The sequence below is a fragment of the Ranitomeya variabilis genome, chromosome 8, assembly GCF_051348905.1.
Source record: "Ranitomeya variabilis isolate aRanVar5 chromosome 8, aRanVar5.hap1, whole genome shotgun sequence".
Classification (NCBI taxonomy): Eukaryota; Metazoa; Chordata; class Amphibia; order Anura; family Dendrobatidae; genus Ranitomeya; species Ranitomeya variabilis.
In genome coordinates, this window is record NC_135239.1 from 176,848,900 (window position 1) to 176,868,832 (window position 19,933).

Sequence of the window (19,933 nt, forward strand, 5' to 3'; positions counted from 1 at the left end):
AAAGCGGCCTTGACCATGGGAGGCTTGGCGAAACAGGTGGCAAGTGGCTTTGACTATGGAAGGCTTTTGGTGGTTGGAAGCAAGTGATCTCGACCGCGAGAGGCTTTGGTGGGGATGATGCAACTGCCCTTGACTTTGGCGGGTTGGTTGGCTGAATTCTCTGTATGGTTGGGTAAGGCTTAAGCTGGCCATAGACGTTGGTTGGTTGTTGGCCGATTGATGCTTTGGCCGATCGATTGTTTCTTTCATACACAGGAGCTCTTATTTGGCCAAGTGCTCTTCTGTTTTGTATGAGAGAGACGCTAGTTGACATGTTGTCTGCAGGGCTGTGGAGTCGGTAAGCCAAACCTCCGACTCCTCAATTTCCATGACACCGGCTCCACCAAAATGGTCTCCGACTCCACAGCCCTGTTTGGCCGACACCTTCTCTTGGGGAGAACAATGCGATCGGAGGTTAGAAATGGGACATGCCCCCCTCGACATCTCTCCTGACCATCAGTCAGCCGGTGTCCACATACTTGTTAGACCATTAACCGAACTCGTTGACATCTTCGTAAACCGCAACGTGGAGATAAGAGAAAATCCTTCACCGCTTCTCCTACGTTTGCGCCTGCTCCATAGCTCTCTTCCTTTTGCTTTCTCATTTGTAGCATTTTTCCTTCCTTTGTGTCATGTTTTAATGCATTGTACGTTCCATCAGAAAGCAGCGGCTGGACTGGAGCACCGACGCCATGTCATTAATAGGGGCAGAGCTGCAAGTGGATTTCTTGGATCATGTCCCACTCACAACCCATAATTTTGTAAGTTTCATGATGTCCTTATTTTTATCCTGTTCTTATCTTTTCATCTGTGACTTGTTTGTTTTTTTGCATTAACCATCAGTTTATTATATATATATATATATATATATATATATATATATATATATATATATATATATATATATATATATATATATTTTGTTATATTCCTGTTTGGTTGTTGCCTTTCCTATAATTTGTGTTCTTCTCTACAAATACTTCACAGTTCCCAAAAGGCCGACAAATAACAAGTAGGCAGAAGCTAATATTGAAGAAGCACTCATCCTCCTCAACCTCCTCTTCCTCCTCAACCTCCTCCTCCCATCAAAAGTTAATATATTGCAATTATCATATTATACAGCACTGTGCACTTACAATTGCTCATTTTGCCTTTCTACCCAGCAAATTCTTCTCTTTTCCATTAGGTCTATGACATCACCTGGTTACTAACTGACTAGCTGAATCCTTTTAAGCTCCAAGTAGAAACAGGAGGTCAAGTTTCCCTGTATGACTCATGAGTCATCACTGTAAAAGTCTACGGCAGGGGGAGGATGGAGAAGCTGGGTCAGGAGTTGGAGGGAAATGATAAATGCAGGGACAAGAGACTTCCTGTTTCTGCATAGAGCCGAGAAAAGAGAACAATTATCTGGGTAGAAAGGCAAAATGAGCAATTGTAAGTACACAGTGCTGTACAATATGACTGTAATATAGTAAGAGGGGAAAAAACTTTGATGGGAGGAGAAGTGCTTCTTCAAGGAGCCCATATACCTTACAGTGTTTGGCAAACAATACTGTTCCAGAACATGCAATCTTGTCCAATCCTACATGCGTTTTCTATGGGGAGAGGGGAGTAAGCTGCTGCAAGATACCGCTGTCCGGATGAAAGTGATGATTTTCTCAGCGTTCCTTGGCATCAGTTGTCAGGGGGGAGAGTCAGGTGGCCCATGCAGTCACTACTGACCTTAGCTCTAGATTGTAGACCTAAAGACCTACAAGGTTCTTTCCATGCGCCGACTCATGGCACGAAACTGGTGACCTGAAAAGTCAATAATGGGGAGTTTTCTAAGGTGAAAAGTCATATATCTGTCATCAGCCACTGTCCTCAGTCACTTATTCTCATGTCGTACAACACCCAACACGTTCAAATGGTGATATCAATAGATGGGTATCCATCAGGGTGCACAACCTGCAGGCCACCCTTAAAGCCCTTCTATGGGGCCCCTACTATATGGTCACTGACTTGTCTGTCTGCACGTGGCCCCGGAGAAGTGATGGGAACGTATGAATGAATGGTGGCGCATTATGTGCAAGCAGTTGGGTTTCATAACAAATGTTGCACCATTTGGCTCTTACAGGCTTTTTGTTTCACCTGCGCACTTTATCTTTGATGTGGTCATAAATGAGCAGAGAGGAGCTCAGAAAATGACAGATAAGATTTACATTACAGGAGGACAATATCACAGTGAACGGGCCGCACTGCCGTAAATGAGGTCTTTTGTGTTCCAGACTGGTTCATTCTTGTCACAACGCGTTTCGGCACCAGAATGGTTCTTTATTAGTGATGAGCGAGTGTACTCGTTGCAAGTATTTGTAACTGCTCAGGAGATTGTTTTTGTTGACACAGCTGAATGATTTACAGCTATTAGCCAGGCTGAGCACATGTGGGGGTTGCCTGGTTGCTAGGGAATCCCCACATGTAATCAAGCTGTCTAGTAGCCGCAAATCATTCAGCTGCAGCAAGGAAAACTAAATCTCCGAGCAGTCATAAATACTCGGAGACCACCCAAGCGTGCTCTGGAAAACATAAACTGGCAACAAAATGACTCGCCTATATTTGTATTATTGTCCGTCAGTCACACACTAATCTGCACTGTATTGTTTAATTCAGTGTCCTATGGCTCTCTCCCAGTTTCTGTTACTAATCTGTGAGCTGTGACGTCCTCTCACTATCCAGATTCGCCATAAATGGCTGCTGCATTCCCTGCCTCTGCTTTTATACAGGCTCTCTTGCTTATTTTTGTTTATTCCATGTGATGTAATGACTGCAATGAGGAAGACCGCCCGGCTGCACCTGAGATTCTATGTTTCTTTTTTTTTTTTCTGTTATTTCCGTGAAACAAATTTCTAAAAAATCAATTTGCATCGTCTCAAATTAATATGGTAAAGGCTTTAGCTGACCTTGTTTGTTTTATTTATTTTTTTTTTTTTCAGGTACGAAAGACCTTCTTGAAGTTGGCCTTCTGTGACATCTGCCAGAAGTTTCTTCTGAACGGTTTCCGGTGTCAGACGTGTGGGTACAAGTTTCACGAGCACTGCAGCACCAAGGTCCCGACCATGTGCGTGGACTGGAGCAACATCCGGCAGTTACTGTGAGTGAGCGGTGCCCCGGGTGCGCTCCTTCTAGTATCGGCTTCACGATGGCGCGGCTCGGAAACTCTCCGGCCTCCTAATGGGATGAGTAGAGATTTCGGTACTTGGGAAACATCTGGATGAACCAGTTTATTCTATTTTTAAACAAAGTTATTATTGTAAAATGAAATGACAGCGGGATGAGCAAAAGGGCATAAACACGGCCGCCGTCCAACTCCTTACCGGAGGCTTTCATCATGCTGGGATAGAAAGGAGGCCGAGGGGAACAGCGCCAGCGCGGCTCGTATCGCGAATGTAAATAATTAGCTCATTAATTTCTATCACATGTTCACCACTCCATCAGACTCTGTGGATTCTGTCATCATCAGCTGTTTATCTTTTTATTTAACTTCATCTACTGAAAGACCACCCAGACCTCCGTGTAAATCGTGTCAACTCAAAAGCCCTCTCCACCATAAAAAAATAAAAGTAAAAAAAAAACGTATTTAAATATATGCTCCGCAGTTTTCTGCTTCTCAGCAAGTATGAAAGTCTTGATTGTAGTCCTGGCATAAGTCCGTCAAGTTTTTTTATTGCCCCACTGTGTCACTTACTAGGCTGCTTGCTGTGGTTTTGATAAAAAATCACGCCAAACCTACCAGCTCTCTGTATGCTGAGCTCTGTATAAACCCCGCCCACACCACTGATTGGAGCTGTGTACACTGTGCATAAGCAGAAAGCTGCCAATCAGTGGTGGGGGCGGGGTTACACAGGACAGAAGGACTACATGGCACGTGACACCTAGTCCTCTAGTAATGATCTCCTGCTGATAACAGTGAGTTTATCAAAACTACAGAAAGCAGCCCAATAAGTTACACATTACTGGAATAGGGGTTCACGTCATTATGCTGCTTTAAGATTAGGTGGGAAAAACCTTGTGAAATAATCCCTGTAATTAAAGTCCTGTAGAGGAGCTTTAGAATCTGCGCTGTAATGTATGGCATGGGTAAAGGTAGACTATTTTTTTTTATTTCTATTTTATTAAAACTACCAAAATGTGATATCAACCAGAGAGATGTGTACGTATTATTTTTCACCGCATGGTGGTTTGTTTTTTTTCCGCATTTTAATTTTTCAGTAACTTGAAACGCGTAGGGATAACATTCTCTCTCATGCTATGGCGCTGTTTTATCTCTTAGCAGATTGTTTCCTAACCCAAATAATCTAGATGGCAGCACACCTTCATTACCATCGATGCGACGGATGCGAGAATCAGTCCGTGGCCCCTCAAGGTACATTAATACATTAATTGTTAGGAAGCATGGCGATTTTAGCTCTATTTTGGCTTGGGGCATCCATAACTGTTCTGTACATAGAATAATGCTATTTATATTGCATTATTAGCACATTGTTAACCTACTGCTATTCACAAAGTCACGGGCCCCATTCATTATTGTGTTTTGTGCACTTTTTTCATTATTTTCGACAGTTTTTTTTTTTTTGTCTATTATGTGTCCTCCTGTTTTTTTATTTTTGTTTACTTTTCCAAATGTTTTCGCCTTTTGCAACAAATGTTCTACAAGTCCCCTCTCCGGAGTGATTTCTTCTACTCCAGTTAATTTTTGCATTTAAAGTGTCACAAAAACAGCAAAAAGACAATTTTTGACTTTGCACTAAACCTGTGAACATGGCCCTGATGGCAGGAGAATTGGGCTAGGTTTTTAGCCTCCGTTACTTCCTGACAGTCATGTTGGCTCACTTTTGAGTTTTCTTCCCTGGTCCGATAACCTAGCGGGTCTTCTCTTCCCTCAATGAGCCAACTCCTTCGTCCATCTTCTGCGCTCCCTGGGGAATAAAAAAAAAAAAAAAAAGTATGCGGTTTAGCTTTCCTTAAGAATAAAAACCTCTCTAGCGCCCCCGTAGGTGTGCAGGCTGCTAGAATCCGTCCTTGTGGTCATTCTCCGTGTCCTTTTCTTTTCATCCAGCTCCCAGCACAGATATTCTACACCTCACGCCTTCAACTTCACAACACCCAGTCCATCGTCAGAGTGCTCCCTTTCTCAGAGACAGAGGTCCACGTCCACCCCCAACGTCCACATGGTCAGCACCACGATGCCCGTGGACAGCAGAATGATAGAGGTAATACTTTTTCTCCCATTTCTGACGTGGCATTCATACATGGAGTCCGCTACAAGTTGGTCCTGCAGAAAGCAGCAATAATATAAATATTAATATGAAGACATGGTGGTTTTAGTCCATAAAAAGCATTACTTTTAAAGGTGCTATATGGTCGAAGAAGAAAAAGAATGGTGGCAGCGTGCTGTGCGCACACTGTCGTGATTCCCCGTGCTTGTGTGTGTTTGCATACTTGTGGTCCTGTGCCGACTAGACTTCTGTTCTATTGACAGGAGGCGCGTCAGACTAGTTGGCATGTGACAGCACAGACTGGGAATCATGACAATGGGCAGATTGCTCAATTTGGCAGTCACATGGAGACTGCAGACGTTTCTCCTTAATTCTGGACAACCCTTTTATAGCGGCCTTGTATGACAACTGATCCATATTGGAGTAAATGGGCATACAGCACAGTTTCTTGGGTTTTTCTGATCTTGTACTACTACTCTGGTAATTTGTATACTATGACTGTCTGACCTCTGTTCCTCCCGACCTCTCTATACATAGGCACGTTCTGAATGGGGAGAGGGGAGTACGTGTCTGCCAGACATATCCGACAGTGGCTTATTTTCCGTGAGAATAAAGAATTGGGCATGTTGAAATTCAACATGTCTGATCTTTTTATTCTGATAACATAGGCCAAATGAACGCTGGCGAACATCCAAAAGACAGTAGCTGGTTCCAAAATTATTGGATTCGGCTAACCTTAGTCTATGGGGTATCTTACACTAAAATCCGACTTTTACTTCTTACTCTTATCTTGCGTAGCGCCGTCTGTTTTTCTTATTTTCATCTCTCATTTCCTCTGACTAGAATAACTGGCTCAATACTTCTCCAAGGTCCAGATCCAGACGTTTTTGTTTGTGGGGCCGAGTAGGTATTTGTGGCTTTGGTTCTTGTAGTGTCGCTCAGGGTTGAACTTCTGAGACTTTCTGGTCTTGGTTAATAGCTTGTTTGTGTCAGTTCTAATCATGGCCGTGTCTGAACGTTTTTCCAACTAGAGACTTATTTTTATTTTTGGCACCGTAGAAGCCAACCTAACAGCGTAATGTCTGTGTCCAACCTGTCGTAATATCACATTTGGAGTGACCCGTTTTTCGGTTCTCCACCAGTCAAAGCTCTCTGGTCTTGTTTTGCATGGTGTACTGTTCCAAACACATCCCGTAATATGGCTGGAGTGATAGACGAGGAGGATAAACGTGACCGAGCCTTCTACTACTACTACAGCATGCAACGTGTGCAGCATCTAACCTGAGCTGTTTAACAAAAAGTGGTTTAAAGAACATGTGGCACCCTTCAAAAAAAGTGGTTTAAAGAACTTGGCACCCGTTAAAATAAGTAGTTTAAAGAACATGTAGCGCACGTCAGTATTTTTTTTTTTTTTCCCATCAGAATTTACATAATTGCAAGTTTGCTATTGTAAAGTTTAGGCTAACCTCTTGGAAGGACGTCACATACTCCAGTAAAGTGAAAGAAATGTCAAAGTAACATTGCGAGCTGGTGCGTTTTGAAGCATTATATTTTTAGAAAAAGTTTTGTAGTTTGTGTTTTGTTTTTTTTTTTAATCTTTTTACATTTTTCTAAAGTAACATTTGTTTAAAACTGCAGAATTGTAAATGATTTTGAGTCGTTAGCGTTCTTCATTTCTGCAAGCCCCGGCGCCACTTTGCATGCCGTTCTTGTTGCCAGCTCACCGACCTCCTCCATTTGCTGTCCTCCTGGGGACTTGTGTTGATACCTCTGTGCTTTGTGTTGCAGGATGCTGTAAGGACACATAGTGAATCAGGTAAGGGAATCCTTGCCTAGTTATGAATGTGGATTTTTTTTTTTCCTGTCCTGCGCTAATCTTTTTCCTTTTCATTGTCAGGGAGCCCAAATAACATGAGTCCGACAGGATGGTCCCAGTCCAAAACTCCAGCTCCGACGCATAGAGAGAAATCTGCGGTGTCCAGCAGCCAGGAGAAAAATAAAATAGTGAGTGTTTCTGGAAGGCTCTGGACATGTTTGTAGAATAACATAAGTGTCCTTGTAGCTGCCATGAGGACCCGGTGTGAACTGGACAGTAAAGATGGCGGCACTGTTGCGGGAGGGGCACTGTTGCGGGAGGGGCACTGTTGCGGGAGGGGCACTGTTGCAGGCGGCACCAGTAATCGAGTCTACCAATTTATGGAGGTGATCAGATAGAGAGTTGCCAAAGTCACATATGTAATATTGTTTATTTTTACAGCGCTCTCGTGGGCAAAGAGATTCCAGTTACTACTGGGAAATAGAGGCAAGCGAGGTAATGCTGTCCTCCAGAATAGGATCAGGCTCGTTTGGGACTGTATACAAAGGCAAATGGCACGGTAAGCATTGAATGGATTCTGGAAAAAAAGGTGTTTTTTTTCTTTTTATATAAAAATTAGAATTTTTCATTTGCCGCAAAATAGTGACACAAGCAATTTTTTTTTTTTTTTTTTTTCCTTTTTAAAAATGTATTTCCAATATTTATTTTTTTCGCAACCTAAACTATAAAATAAAAGTATGTTATCATAAAATAGATATATTTTCCCCCTAAGTTTAGTATTGTTGTAACTGTGCTGACTTGAGAATTCAGAAGATACCCGGTCATTTGGCAAAAAACACACCCACCCCTCAAAAAAAAAAAACAAAAAACACAATTTCGGGGAGAAGGAGAGGAAGAAAAAGGGAAAGAGGGGCTAATGAGACCCCTTTGTTACTTTTGGGCTAAATTCGCAGTACAAATAGAAAAAGGTATCATTAACCCTCCAGTTACCCAGATTACGGTGAATTTTTTTTTTTTTAAGAATTGTGAAGCTTTTTTTAATTTATATTTCCAAAACACTATGTATATAAAAATAGTACTGTATATACTCGAGTATAAGGCGACCCGAGTATAAGCCGAGACCCCTAATTTTGCCACAAAAAACTGGGAAAACTTATTGACTCGAGTAGAAGCCTAGGGTGGAAAATGCAGCAGCTACTGGTAAATGTCAAAAATACAAATAGATACCAATAAAAGTAAAATTAATTGAGACATCAGTAGGTTAAGTGTTTTTGAATATCCATATTGAATCAGGAGTCCCATATAATCCTGCATAAAGTTTAATCATGGCCCCATAAGATGCTCCATACAAAATACGCCCCATATAATGCTCCATACAGTTTATGATGGGCCCCATAAGATGCTCCATATTAAAATACGCCCCATATAATTTTGCACGAATGCGGATTATGGCCCCATAAGATGCTCCATAAAGATATTTGCCCCATATAATGCTTCACAAACATTGATTATGCCCCATAGACACATTTGCCCCATACGCTGTTGCTGCGATAAAAAAAACAAAAACAAACACATACTCACCTCTCAGGCCCCCGGCACTTGCTATACTCACCTTTCCCGTTCCACCTCTGAGCGCCGCTGTGTCTTCCCCATCCTCTGCACTGACTCTTCAGGGAGAGGGCGGTGCGCACACTAATCACGTCGTCACACCCTCTGACCTGAGCGTCACTGCAGAGGACGGGGAATACGCAGCGGCGGCAGTGGAACGGGGAGCAGGTGAATATCGCGCACTGCGTTATACTCACCTGCTCCTGGCGCGGTCCCTGGTTCTTCGGCGCCGGCAGCTTCTTCCTGTAGTGAGTGGTCACATGGTACCGCTCATTACAATAATGAATATGCGGCTCCACCCCTATGTGAGTGGAGTGGGGTCCATATTCATTGCTGTAATGAGCGGTACCATGCGACCGCTCACTACAGGAAGAAGCTGCCGGCGCTGGGGAACCAGGGACCGCGCCAGGAGCAGGTGAGTATGATTACACAGCTGCCGCGCCCCATCCCCTGCCGACCCCTGGGTATGACTCGAGTATAAGCCGAGAGGGGCAATTTCAGCCTAAAAAAATGGGCTGAAAATCTCGGCTATATATTTCCTCCTAAGTTTAGTATTGTTGTAACAGTACGGACTTGAGAATTCAGAAGATACCCGAACATTTTGCAGAAAACACACCCACCCCTTAAAAAAAACCAAACAAAAACAAAACATGGTTGCGGAGAGAAGGGGAGGAAGAAAAAAAGAGAGGGGCTAAGGGGACCCCTATTGTTACCTTTTTCTATTTGTATTGCGATTTTAGCCCAAAAGTATCGTTGACCCTCCAGTTACCCAGATTACAATGAATTTATTTATTTATTTTTTTTAAGAATTGTGAATCCTTTTTTTAATTTATATTTCCAAAACACTATGTATATAAACATTTTGCAGTTTTCGCACTGACCAGATAGTCTAATATTAGTCTTGTACTTCCTGTTATCAACAGAAGACTTTTCGACAGTTTTATTATCACCACAGACAGGACTAAAATGACCACTGTATACATACCTTAGGTTCTATCACAGCTCACCTCCTCCTCCTCTCTTGACCTAAATCTGAGCATGAGCCGTAAATATTTGTATACAGGTGGAAAGGGTTGGAGCCGGTCTATGTTCATGTGGCTGCTGAAAAGCACAGTGGGGCCGTTCCATCAAGAATAACTTGACGCACAATGCCAGTCTTACGGAAATAAAGTTTGCTGAATTCATCAAGAAGCGCACATCACTTAATGATCTCGGCGCCTCTCCTCATGATGTGTGCTGCGCCAGAAATGCTACTCTAGTCAGTGACTGGAGTAGTGTGTCTGTTGTACGAAGCAGCTGCATTTTTGATGAATCTGATGGGCATACCGCCAAACTTTGCCCATTTTAGTGGAGCCCATTCAGAGCCTTCGGCCATTGGGGCATCCGTACAAAATTCCAATTTATAATCCATAAAACTTTGGCCCAGACCAAAACACGTTGGAACAGCAAGTGGATTTCTATACGTTACTTGTAGGGTTAGAGGAGTTGTCCACTACTTGGAAAACTCCTTTGTAAATGATGTCATCCCCATTATAAAGTAATAATAATTAATAAAATATATACTCCACCCCCACACCACACACTTTCCAGCAATTTCTGCCCCGGGGCTCACATGACATTGACATGGGAGCCCTGCAGCCAATCGAGCAGCTGTTCTTGGTCATCTTCCGCTCGCAGAGGAAAGTGACAGTAAGTCTAGAACCTCTCTAAATGTCAAATATTAAAGGGGTTTACTGGTATCAGAAAACTCCTGTCCTTTAGCAGTAAACTTTTTTATTTACCCACCCTCCCCAGGTCTTGAGTTGAATCGCTGCCGCCAGTGTCATTTGTATCGCTGAGGTCACGTCCGTAGCGCTGCAGCCAATCAGTGCACAGCAGCTTGTCCATCAACTCTAGCAGAGCCGCTGAGCTCAGTTTTTTTTGTTGTTTCAGCACTGCGCCTGGTGCAGAGGCGGAGACTCTGCAATAGACCTGGGGAGAGTGAGTAAGGCACTTGCGTACGTTCAAAGCTTTTTATATTGCCCCAGGTTCTTATTGTGCCACTTGTACAGGTGGCAGAAGAACGTGACTGCAAAGTGATCCGGAGGTGAATAAATGTGCTCTGGCTGCAGCGTGACGGCCGTCCACATTCACGCGCAATCATGGCGCGTGCACCATGATCAGAGCACCAATAACTTACAGGTGGAGAAGTCATGCGAGTCCAAACTCATCATCTCAGATCAACTGTTTATTGTAACGGACGTCATCAGCGCGGCGCAGACACCGGCCGCTCTGTGCTTCCCACCCACAGACGACTAACAGATGTTACAAGTCAGTAGTCGGCCAAGAAGCTTCCAGAGTAACAGCTGTAGACGCAGATGTAGACGAGGCTGGGACTGGTTCAGGACAAGCGCAACATCTCATGGAAACCACAGAGCGCCTGCTGGTCGGAGAAGTCCTCATTTATGGAGGAGCAGCAGAAGCGGAGTGTGCTGAACTTGCAGGAGGCAGTGACCTGTCCACTCAGGAGAAGTGATCCATACTAGATCGCTCAGCGCACATAGACTGCCATAGTTCTTGGCAGTGTGATTCCTGTTTGCACCTGACAATGCACTGCTGAGAATGATATATATATATATTTTTTTTTTTTTTGCACAATCATCGGATGATCCACAGATTCTGTGTGCAGTGAGCGTCCGCTACGCACAAGAGCGAGCACACACGCTGACATTTGTACACATTCTCATCCCCCCCTCTCCTGTCGGCATCGGCCGCCCGCTGCTTTGTGATCCATAGCCTGAAGAAGCATAGTTTGCACAAAACGGCTGTCACTTACCTCTTTATGTGACGACCACAATAAAGTGCTGCTGCTTTCACGTACTGGTGGTGAGTGCCGGTCTGATTGAGCTTTTCATGCTTTTTTGCTCCCAATTTTGTAATCCCATGTGCATCGAGCGGCCAGTGCTCATAGGAGAGGGATGAGCACACTGCCCCCGCACACCGACACTGTGTCTGTGCGCTCAGTTCCTGCAGTGTTGGTGTGTGCAAGGGTTGGGATTTAGATCAGGCAGCGTTCTGAAGCGAGCGCCGTCAATCACTGTAAAAGCAGCGGCAGAGGATGTTACCGAATTGAAGGGGTGGAACAGTGCACCAAGCCCTTGACTGTGCACCAAGGACCCTTCATTTACTAATCTAAAAAGTATTTTGCATAAAAGTAAATTACAAAAATCTTGACTACCAGTATGTTTTTTTTTATTTATTTATTTTTTTTATGGGGCACTGTCCCTATATAAATGTCTAAATAGTTAAATTTCTGATTTGGGGGTGACAGGCTACCTTTAAGGAATTATTCGGCTGCTTCCGTATCGGGGAGGTGAGCAGCAGCGGTGGCGTCACTTCTAGAGATACCTGCAAGGACGTGTGCGAGATCAGCGGATACTGTACACCTGTCCTTGTTCCTACGAGTGTGACCGGTGCCCAACGCTTGCCGATTAGATTAACCTGTTAATGACCATATAGCCGTCATTGGTCGCAATATGACTTCTATGATTTCTTCGCATACATCGTGGCTCATGAGTCTGGATTTTGGAAGCGGCTGCAGGGAGTTCTGTTACTTTTACCTTGTCCGGTTCGTCTTGTTCCTGCTGATATTTGCCGCGTCCCCCATCCAGTTACATAGTTGTACTTCTTCGCGTGCACAGAGAAAAGTAAAAAGTTTTGGCCGATGACTGTAACTTTGGGTGTTGCCTTCGAAGTGGGAATTACATCATACACATTCAGCCTTGACGAGGAAATGGAGAACCTGACGACCGCTCCAGCGGACACATTAACTCCGTGTCTGCGCCGCCTCCAAAATCTTTGTGTATCGGAATCAATGATGATAGAAAAGTAAAAAGTGTTTAATAGGCGGACAAATGTATGGAGATGCCTGGTGGATGTGATCACAGGTAAAAAGGAAAATGGTCCCCCATTGATGAAAAATCCTCCTAAGTCTTTGGACACACATTATGGTGCATAAATGGGTCCCTCCTAAATAAACTTTGTAGGGATCGGAAGTTCGGCAGCCTTTAATTCTTCTTTTCCCGCTTGCTGACGCTTTGTACATTTTCAGAAACCCCCACAACCGAAGGCTGCAATTAAGGGGGTGACGTTAATCGGCTAACACCTGTCTGCTGTGAGAGGGGAGAGAGAGCGTCTGGTGGTCCGGCTGATTTGTCCTAAATTTTGTGAATTTAAAAGGATTTATCTGGTGACAACAATTCTGATAACTTAATAATCCGTGCGGGTCCGACCACCGGGAACCGCGCAGATCGGCTGAACGCGGAACTTTTATCCCCATTGCAAAACTGATCAGCACACAGCCGACCCCCTCTCCGTTCTTGCTCTGAGGCTCCACTATGCATTTTCCAGCAGCCCCATGGAGAATGAGTGGAGCGGTGGTTGGACAGGCACACGGCTGCTACTTTTTGTGAATAAAAAAAAAAAAGTCCCCTTTCTGCTGATCGATGCAGATCCATCTGGTCGGACCCTCACCAATCAGCAAGTTGTCACCGGACAACCCCCTTTGAAATAATACTGGTTACAAAATAATAGAAATGGGAAAGTTTTGTCTTAGTGGCTCGTTCAGACGTCGGTGCAAAGTGGTCCGAGATCAGACAGTAGTGCCCGGACTGGCTGCAGGTCTCCGGACCCGAGCGTGACAACCTCATAGAGATACACTGTGGTCAGGAGACCTGCGGTCAGTCCGTGCATTAGCGGTCCATTCTCAGGCTGATTGGCATGGCATGGGCCCTTACAAAAACATATGTGCAAAACTGATACATTCAGAATACTATTAAGACCACCATAAACATTAGAGTTCAGCTGGTTTTCACGAGATCGGCCATCCATAATGTGTATGGGGCGTCCTGACAAGTTATGTGGCAGGACATATAAAATTGGGTGGTTGGACTTCAATCAATAGTCCGATGCTAGGTGACCCTCTCCCCATAGAGGAGTACTCGGCCGGACTGAGCCACGCGGTCCTGTGTATGGAGGAGTTTGGGTAGATTGCGGATTCCCACAACCTTTTTCCATTGTGTATGGCTAGTTTTAGGCTGTAAACATCAGTCCTTCTCTCCACCTCAACAGATCCCCCTACCTATTTCACCACCATCTGGTTCTGCTGCTCTGTAACTGCAGCCTGTACTCTGCTTATAGATGTGCAAGTTCAGCTGCAACATGTCAGTGCCCGGTGGGGTTCCCACAGAGTAATGATACGATAAATAACATACTATTTTAGCCTAACCTTCATATAAGTAGGACAAGACAAACAAGGAGGTTCCTGACTAGTAAGAGAAAAAAAATAAGTTTGCCCATCACCTAGTCCGAATGTAGTCAATGCCGCGCTGTGCAAAACTGCGCTCGTTCTTCGCTTCTCGTTTTATTTCATTTTTTTTAGTTAATTAGATCTGGAATATTAATATAAAAACCTACCTCGCGCACTTGGCATTCGGGAGGGGTGATAAGATCTCGAGACGGTCTGCATGAAAACTCCGCTTGTTTTGTTTCATTTGCACAGCGGTGAAAGTAGCGACCAAGAAATTGGCCAATTCTGGAATTCATGATGCGGCCAGCGAAGCGCGGCCAAAATATGCAGTTTTGTAAGAAAGGACGTTTTGAGGGTACGAGGCTTGTGACATCAGTCGGATTTGTGCCTTATATATATAAACCCTGAACGCAATGATCCTCTGGCCTCGGTTTCTATGTAATTTGCCAAAAATACCGAGATGTGACAGTAAACAGTGGCTGGATAATAACAGGCTGGAGACAAGCCGGGCACTGGTTAACTGTTTCTGGTCTAGAGGGAAGAAGTTATCTGGGCAGATATACTCAGTTAAGTTGTGTTTTTTTTGTTCTTTTTTTTTTAAATAACCTAAATGTAAATATTTGGGGCTAAAAATATTGGCCGGAAAAAAGTCACCACTTGTCATCCATATTCTACAGTCTATAGAGAGTGACGCGGAGACCGAGTTAACTGGAAATCCGTAAGTGAGCTGGTTGTGACAGTCTTGTAAGAGTTTGTAACGCTTTTTTTTTTTTTTTTTTTTTTTTTTTTTAATTTTGTCTTTTTTTGAGCTCCCCTCAGCTAATTTATGACCACATTAAAGTTGAACATGGCGGGAACCAAAGAGCCTGTAAAAGCCAAATGGTGCCAACTTTGTAATGAAACATTATTGTGAACCCAAAATAAAAATTGTCTCCAAACCCCTTTTTATTGTTTGCTGATTTTATTTCCCTACTTTTATCATGTCGATCAACTAACTTAAGTGAATGGGAGACACTCAGTCTTTTAAGTAAACGAAAGGCAGGTTTTGGGAGAAAGTTGGAATATACGTCCTCGTCCGGTGTAATAGATTCACGTTCTTTTAGTGGTGGTGCTTTTTAGCTCCTTCTGTTATGTGCAAAACTCTGGAATATTCAGAGACTGATTGATGGGTTAGTCCCTGTGACCAAAAAAAAAAAGAAAAAAATCCAAAATTGAGAATTGTCGCTGGGCTGACCTAATCTGTATCGCTGGTTTAGATGATTCCATCATTTATTCTTCTGCCTTTCAGGGGACGTGGCAGTAAAAATCCTCAAAGTTACAGATCCAACCCCTGAACAGTTGCAGGCCTTTAGAAATGAAGTTGCTGTTCTCAGGTGAGTATACTGAAAAATGGTAACGCCCCATGCACATTAGGTAATAGTTGTAGCTTTCTCATATCCATGGGATTGGTCGACAGTCTGTGTGGGGCCTTCTGAGTTTTCCCCGACAGAAGATGTCCAGGGGTCGCACAGTATAATTTCAACACCAGATCCTTTTCTTATTTAGGAGATAAAGCTGCTGCCAGATCTGTTTGGCAGCGGCTTTTTCCACTCTTCCTTTGAAAACACATGGACATTAGCCCACAGGATGGTGGAGACGGGAAAGATGGGTGTCTGCCAAATGAGAACTCTGCCTTCAGCTATTGTCTACGGCCAGTTTTGTTTTACCATTTGTTGCTTCCCCCAACTTACGGCAGTGCCGCTTGCAGAAGACTACAGAACCTCAAGTGGTCCTCCCTACTCCGTTGAACAGCATTCCTTATTACATTGCAATATCGCTAATGGTGAAAACCCCATAATACCGCATCTAATGTAGCATCCCACAAAAAAAACTATCTGTTGGGTTTACACAGAATAGAAAAAAAAAACTATGCCTCCATAAGAAGTCGTAGCCATACAGTTGTGCCCAAATCTGTGCACAGTATTCACTTGTGAGTGTTACACAATATTTTCTGGGTAATCTCGTCATGTATTTTCCCTTCTCATATTTAGAAGCATTATCTGTTATTCGATGTTTCCTTTGCACTCTCTCTACATGGCTGGTAATAAATCTACTGAAGAGAAGAGGGCCCAATACTGACCCCTGTGATACCCCATTAGTACCGTTAATGCAGTTCACAATTTTTTTCCTAGTTACTCATTCCCTAAGTGCATACATACTGATTTTGTTTCTTCTTTATATGTGCTATGGAAAAAAAAAATAAATCTAATATACACAAACGCTGATGTGGAGGTACACATTTTTTTTTTAAATTGACATAATCCCATTTAGCCTCCTATATAGCGCTGTATAACCTGTGGATCAGATGTGTAATATTTTATATGGCTTATGTGGAATCTAACAATTATATATATTTTTTTTTACTCCTTACAGAAAAACGCGGCATGTGAATATCTTGCTTTTTATGGGCTACATGACAAAAGACAACCTGGCCATCGTCACTCAGTGGTGTGAGGGCAGCAGCCTGTACAAACATCTGCATGTACAGGAGACCAAATTCCAGATGTTCCAGCTCATAGACATCGCCAGACAGACGGCACAAGGCATGGAGTAAGTATTCCTGCTGGGAGCAGTGCTCTCTCCTGCCTGTAAACACTACACCTCCCAACATGCCCTAACAACGACCGTATGGGAGTTGTAGTTTTAAGAGAGATCCAAAGGCAGCCGAGAATTGCCGTGGTGATTAGCCATTTCTTGTCATTCCCACCCACCAGAGGCAGACAGATCATAGGTGCAGCCTGGGGCCCAAGAGGTCAGGGGCCCATTACACCTCCAAAGCAGATGAAATTGTGCATTATGATGAGCTATTGGAATGCACTGGGGCCCTTATCCTGCTTATGCACATGGGGGGCCCTTGTCCTGCTTATGCACCTGGGGCCCTTGTCCTGCTTATGCACACGGGGGGGCTCATGTCCTGCTTATGCACACGGGGGGGGCTCATGTCCTGCTTATGCACACGGGGGGGCTCATGTCCTGCTTATGCACACACACAGGGGGGCTCATGTCCCGCTTATGCACACACATGGAGGGGCTCATGTCCCGCTTATGCACACACACGGGGGGTCCATCCATGTCCCGCTTATGCACACACATGGGGGGGTCCATCCATGTCCCGCTTATGCACACACACGGGGGGGTCCATCCATGTCCCGCTTATGCACACACACGGGGGGTCCATCCATGTCCCGCTTATGCACACACACGGGGGGTCCATCCATGTCCCGCTTATGCACACACACGGGGGGTCCATCCATGTCCCGCTTATGCACACACACGGGGGGTCCATCCATGTCCCGCTTATGCACACACACGGGGGTCCATCCATGTCCCGCTTATGCACACACACGGGGGGTCCATCCATGTCCCACTTAGGCTGGTTTCACACTTGCGTTTTTACCGAAAAAAACCGCATACTTTTTTTTGCTATGTTTAACATTAAAAATGCATGCGTTTTTTTTTTTTTTTTGTACGCGTTTGGCCGCGTTTTACGACGCATGCGTTTTTTTGCTGCATGCGTTCTTTTGCAGAAATGCAACATGTAGTAATTTTCAGAGGCGTTTTTTTGCCGCAAAAAAACGCATGCGTTCATTTGCGTCAAAAAATACATTGATGTCTATGGAAACGCATGCGTTTTTATAGAAAAAAACAAGAATACACCCTGATAAGCCACCCCCCACCATTAGGGTGATAAAGGGATCCTAACCCTAACCCTAGGGATCCAAACCCTAACCTTACCCTACCCCTAACCCTAACAATATGACAGTGAATACTCTCCGAGTTTATTTTTTTAGTACTCTATTGCATTACCGTATATCTTGGGGTGTCCACATTGAACAAAGCTTTTTATTAGAAGAATGTCCTGGTCTCCAGGTCAACATAATAGCCAATCCCTATGGATCCCTTGGGTTAGGGTTTAGGGGTAGGGTTAGGGTTTGGATCCCTAGGGTTAGGGTTTAGGGGTAGGGTTAGGGTTTGGATCCCTTTATCACCTTGATGGTGGGGGGTGGCTTATCAGTGACCTGGTGACCAGGACATTCTTCTAATAAAAAGCTACCCCTAACCCTATTGATCCTAACCCTAACCCTACCCCTAGCTAATTCTATTAATAGTGGGTTTTCTAGTTGATTTTGATGATTGGCAGCTGTCACACACTTCTCAGCATGCGTTTCAAAAACGCAAATGCAGGAAAAAACGCATGTAAACGCGTCAAAACGCCGCATTTTTTTTCTGCATGCAAAAACGCATGCGTCTAAAAAACGCAGCGTTTGCACGCGTTTACATGCGTTTTTTTCACCACCTGCGTTTTTTTTTTTTTACAAACGCTGCAGATCAAAACGCAAGTGTGAAACCAGCCTTATGCACACACGGGGGGGTCCATCCATGTCCCGCTTATGCACACGGGGGGCCCTTGTCCCGTTTATGCACACGGGCCCTTTTGTGCATAAATCCCCAGCCTGTTTGCTCCGTGGGAACTCGCCCTCGCAGCTCTGAGATCCGAGTTCTCGGTGAAGACATTTCTTGATATTCTTGCTCGACGGCTCCTCGTGTTTTCTGCCAAGCAGGATATTTGCTGATTGTGCGCTGAGCGCCGGCTTTGCTCGGTGTGTGCCAGCAGGCAGGGACGTGTCGCAGCTTGTGTCCTCACAGTACAAGCGGTATAAAGGCACAATCCAGGCTGCGCAATAACGTGCACAACCGTCCGGCAGTTTGTGGAGGACAAGTCAGGTTATCCCTTTTATTTGCATTCTTTCTTTCTTTCTTTGATGTTTAATGGCCCTTTGTTCTCTTGCAGCTATTTACATGCAAAGAACATTATCCACAGAGACATGAAGTCAAACAGTATCCTTTACTGGAGCGAAACGGGATTTCACCTGTGTCAGGGGGTAAAGGGCCCCTGAAGAAGTCGGCACTGCCGGCCGGAGCAGTGATCCACGCCATATCCTACAGTCTCCTCCACCTCTGATTCTGTACATTACTATACAAGGAGGTTTTGCTTTTAACTCCTTTAAAATGGAATGTGTCATCAGAAAACGAAGTGTGATTTGTTACTTGTACACCCTGTCGGAGGCCTCTCACCCAGCCAAATCCGATCTACTGCTTTGCACTGATGAGGGGCAAACACCCCTGAAATATGTTTCTGGTTTGCCGCCTTAAGGATGAGCGAGCGTGCTCAGATGAGGTGTTATCTAAGCATGCTCAAGTGCTAATAGACTATTTTCTGGTTGCTCGAATAATATGTTTTGAGTCCCCTTGTCTCATGGCTGATTGACATGTCGGACATATTATTCGGCACGCTGAAGACTCTATGATCACTCGAGCATGCTCAGATAACACCAAATCCCAGCACTACTTCTTATCATAAGTCATGTGGCAGGTCACATTAAAGGGTTGATATAGACAATTAGGATTGCCAGTGTTACACGAGTCTCTCCGATCCATGGCCAGCAGTATTCTACATAGAAGGGCCACGTCCTGGGTTATAGAGGAAGTGGGGGTCCTAGCAGGGTCCCAACCTGTAATGGCCTTATGCCCTCGTAGCAGAAAGCTTATTGTCAGCAATCTGGGAGATTTTATAATTAAAGGGGTGTTCCCATTTCCAAGATCCTATCCTAATATGTAGTAGGAGTAATAATAATATTAGCTAATACCTCCATTTAGAAATGTAGTATAGTTCTTCTGATTCGCTATGTCGCTTAGGGAATTGCTATAGCTTAGGTATCCATGGTTACGACCACTCATAGTGACAGTTCATTAATTGTTAGTTGTCATAACTATGGATACCTAAGCTACTGCAACGCCTGCACATGGTGTAAGTGATCTAGATAATCAGGAGAACTATACTACATTTCTAATTGAAGATATTTGCTAATATTATTATTATTATTATTA

General features: G+C 44.2%; 1 protein-coding gene across 4 annotated transcripts in view; it reads left to right on the top strand.

Moving 5' to 3' along the window:
- RAF1 (Raf-1 proto-oncogene, serine/threonine kinase) overlaps positions 1-19,933 on the top strand; it is a 71,462-nt gene that overhangs the window by 44,099 nt on the left and 7,430 nt on the right. For 2 of the 4 annotated variants that reach the window (XM_077276143.1, XM_077276142.1), the window contains 10 exons: positions 701-800; positions 3,012-3,169; positions 4,349-4,441; positions 5,135-5,288; positions 7,083-7,110; positions 7,192-7,298; positions 7,552-7,669; positions 15,294-15,378; positions 16,418-16,594; positions 18,837-18,883. In XM_077276143.1, the coding sequence (XP_077132258.1) occupies positions 701-800; positions 3,012-3,169; positions 4,349-4,441; positions 5,135-5,288; positions 7,083-7,110; positions 7,192-7,298; positions 7,552-7,669; positions 15,294-15,378; positions 16,418-16,594; positions 18,837-18,883 (1,067 nt within the window). The remainder of the gene's footprint in view (positions 1-700; positions 801-3,011; positions 3,170-4,348; positions 4,442-5,134; positions 5,289-7,082; positions 7,111-7,191; positions 7,299-7,551; positions 7,670-15,293; positions 15,379-16,417; positions 16,595-18,836; positions 18,884-19,933) is intronic. The other 2 variants (XM_077276146.1, XM_077276145.1) reach the window with 1 other exon arrangement.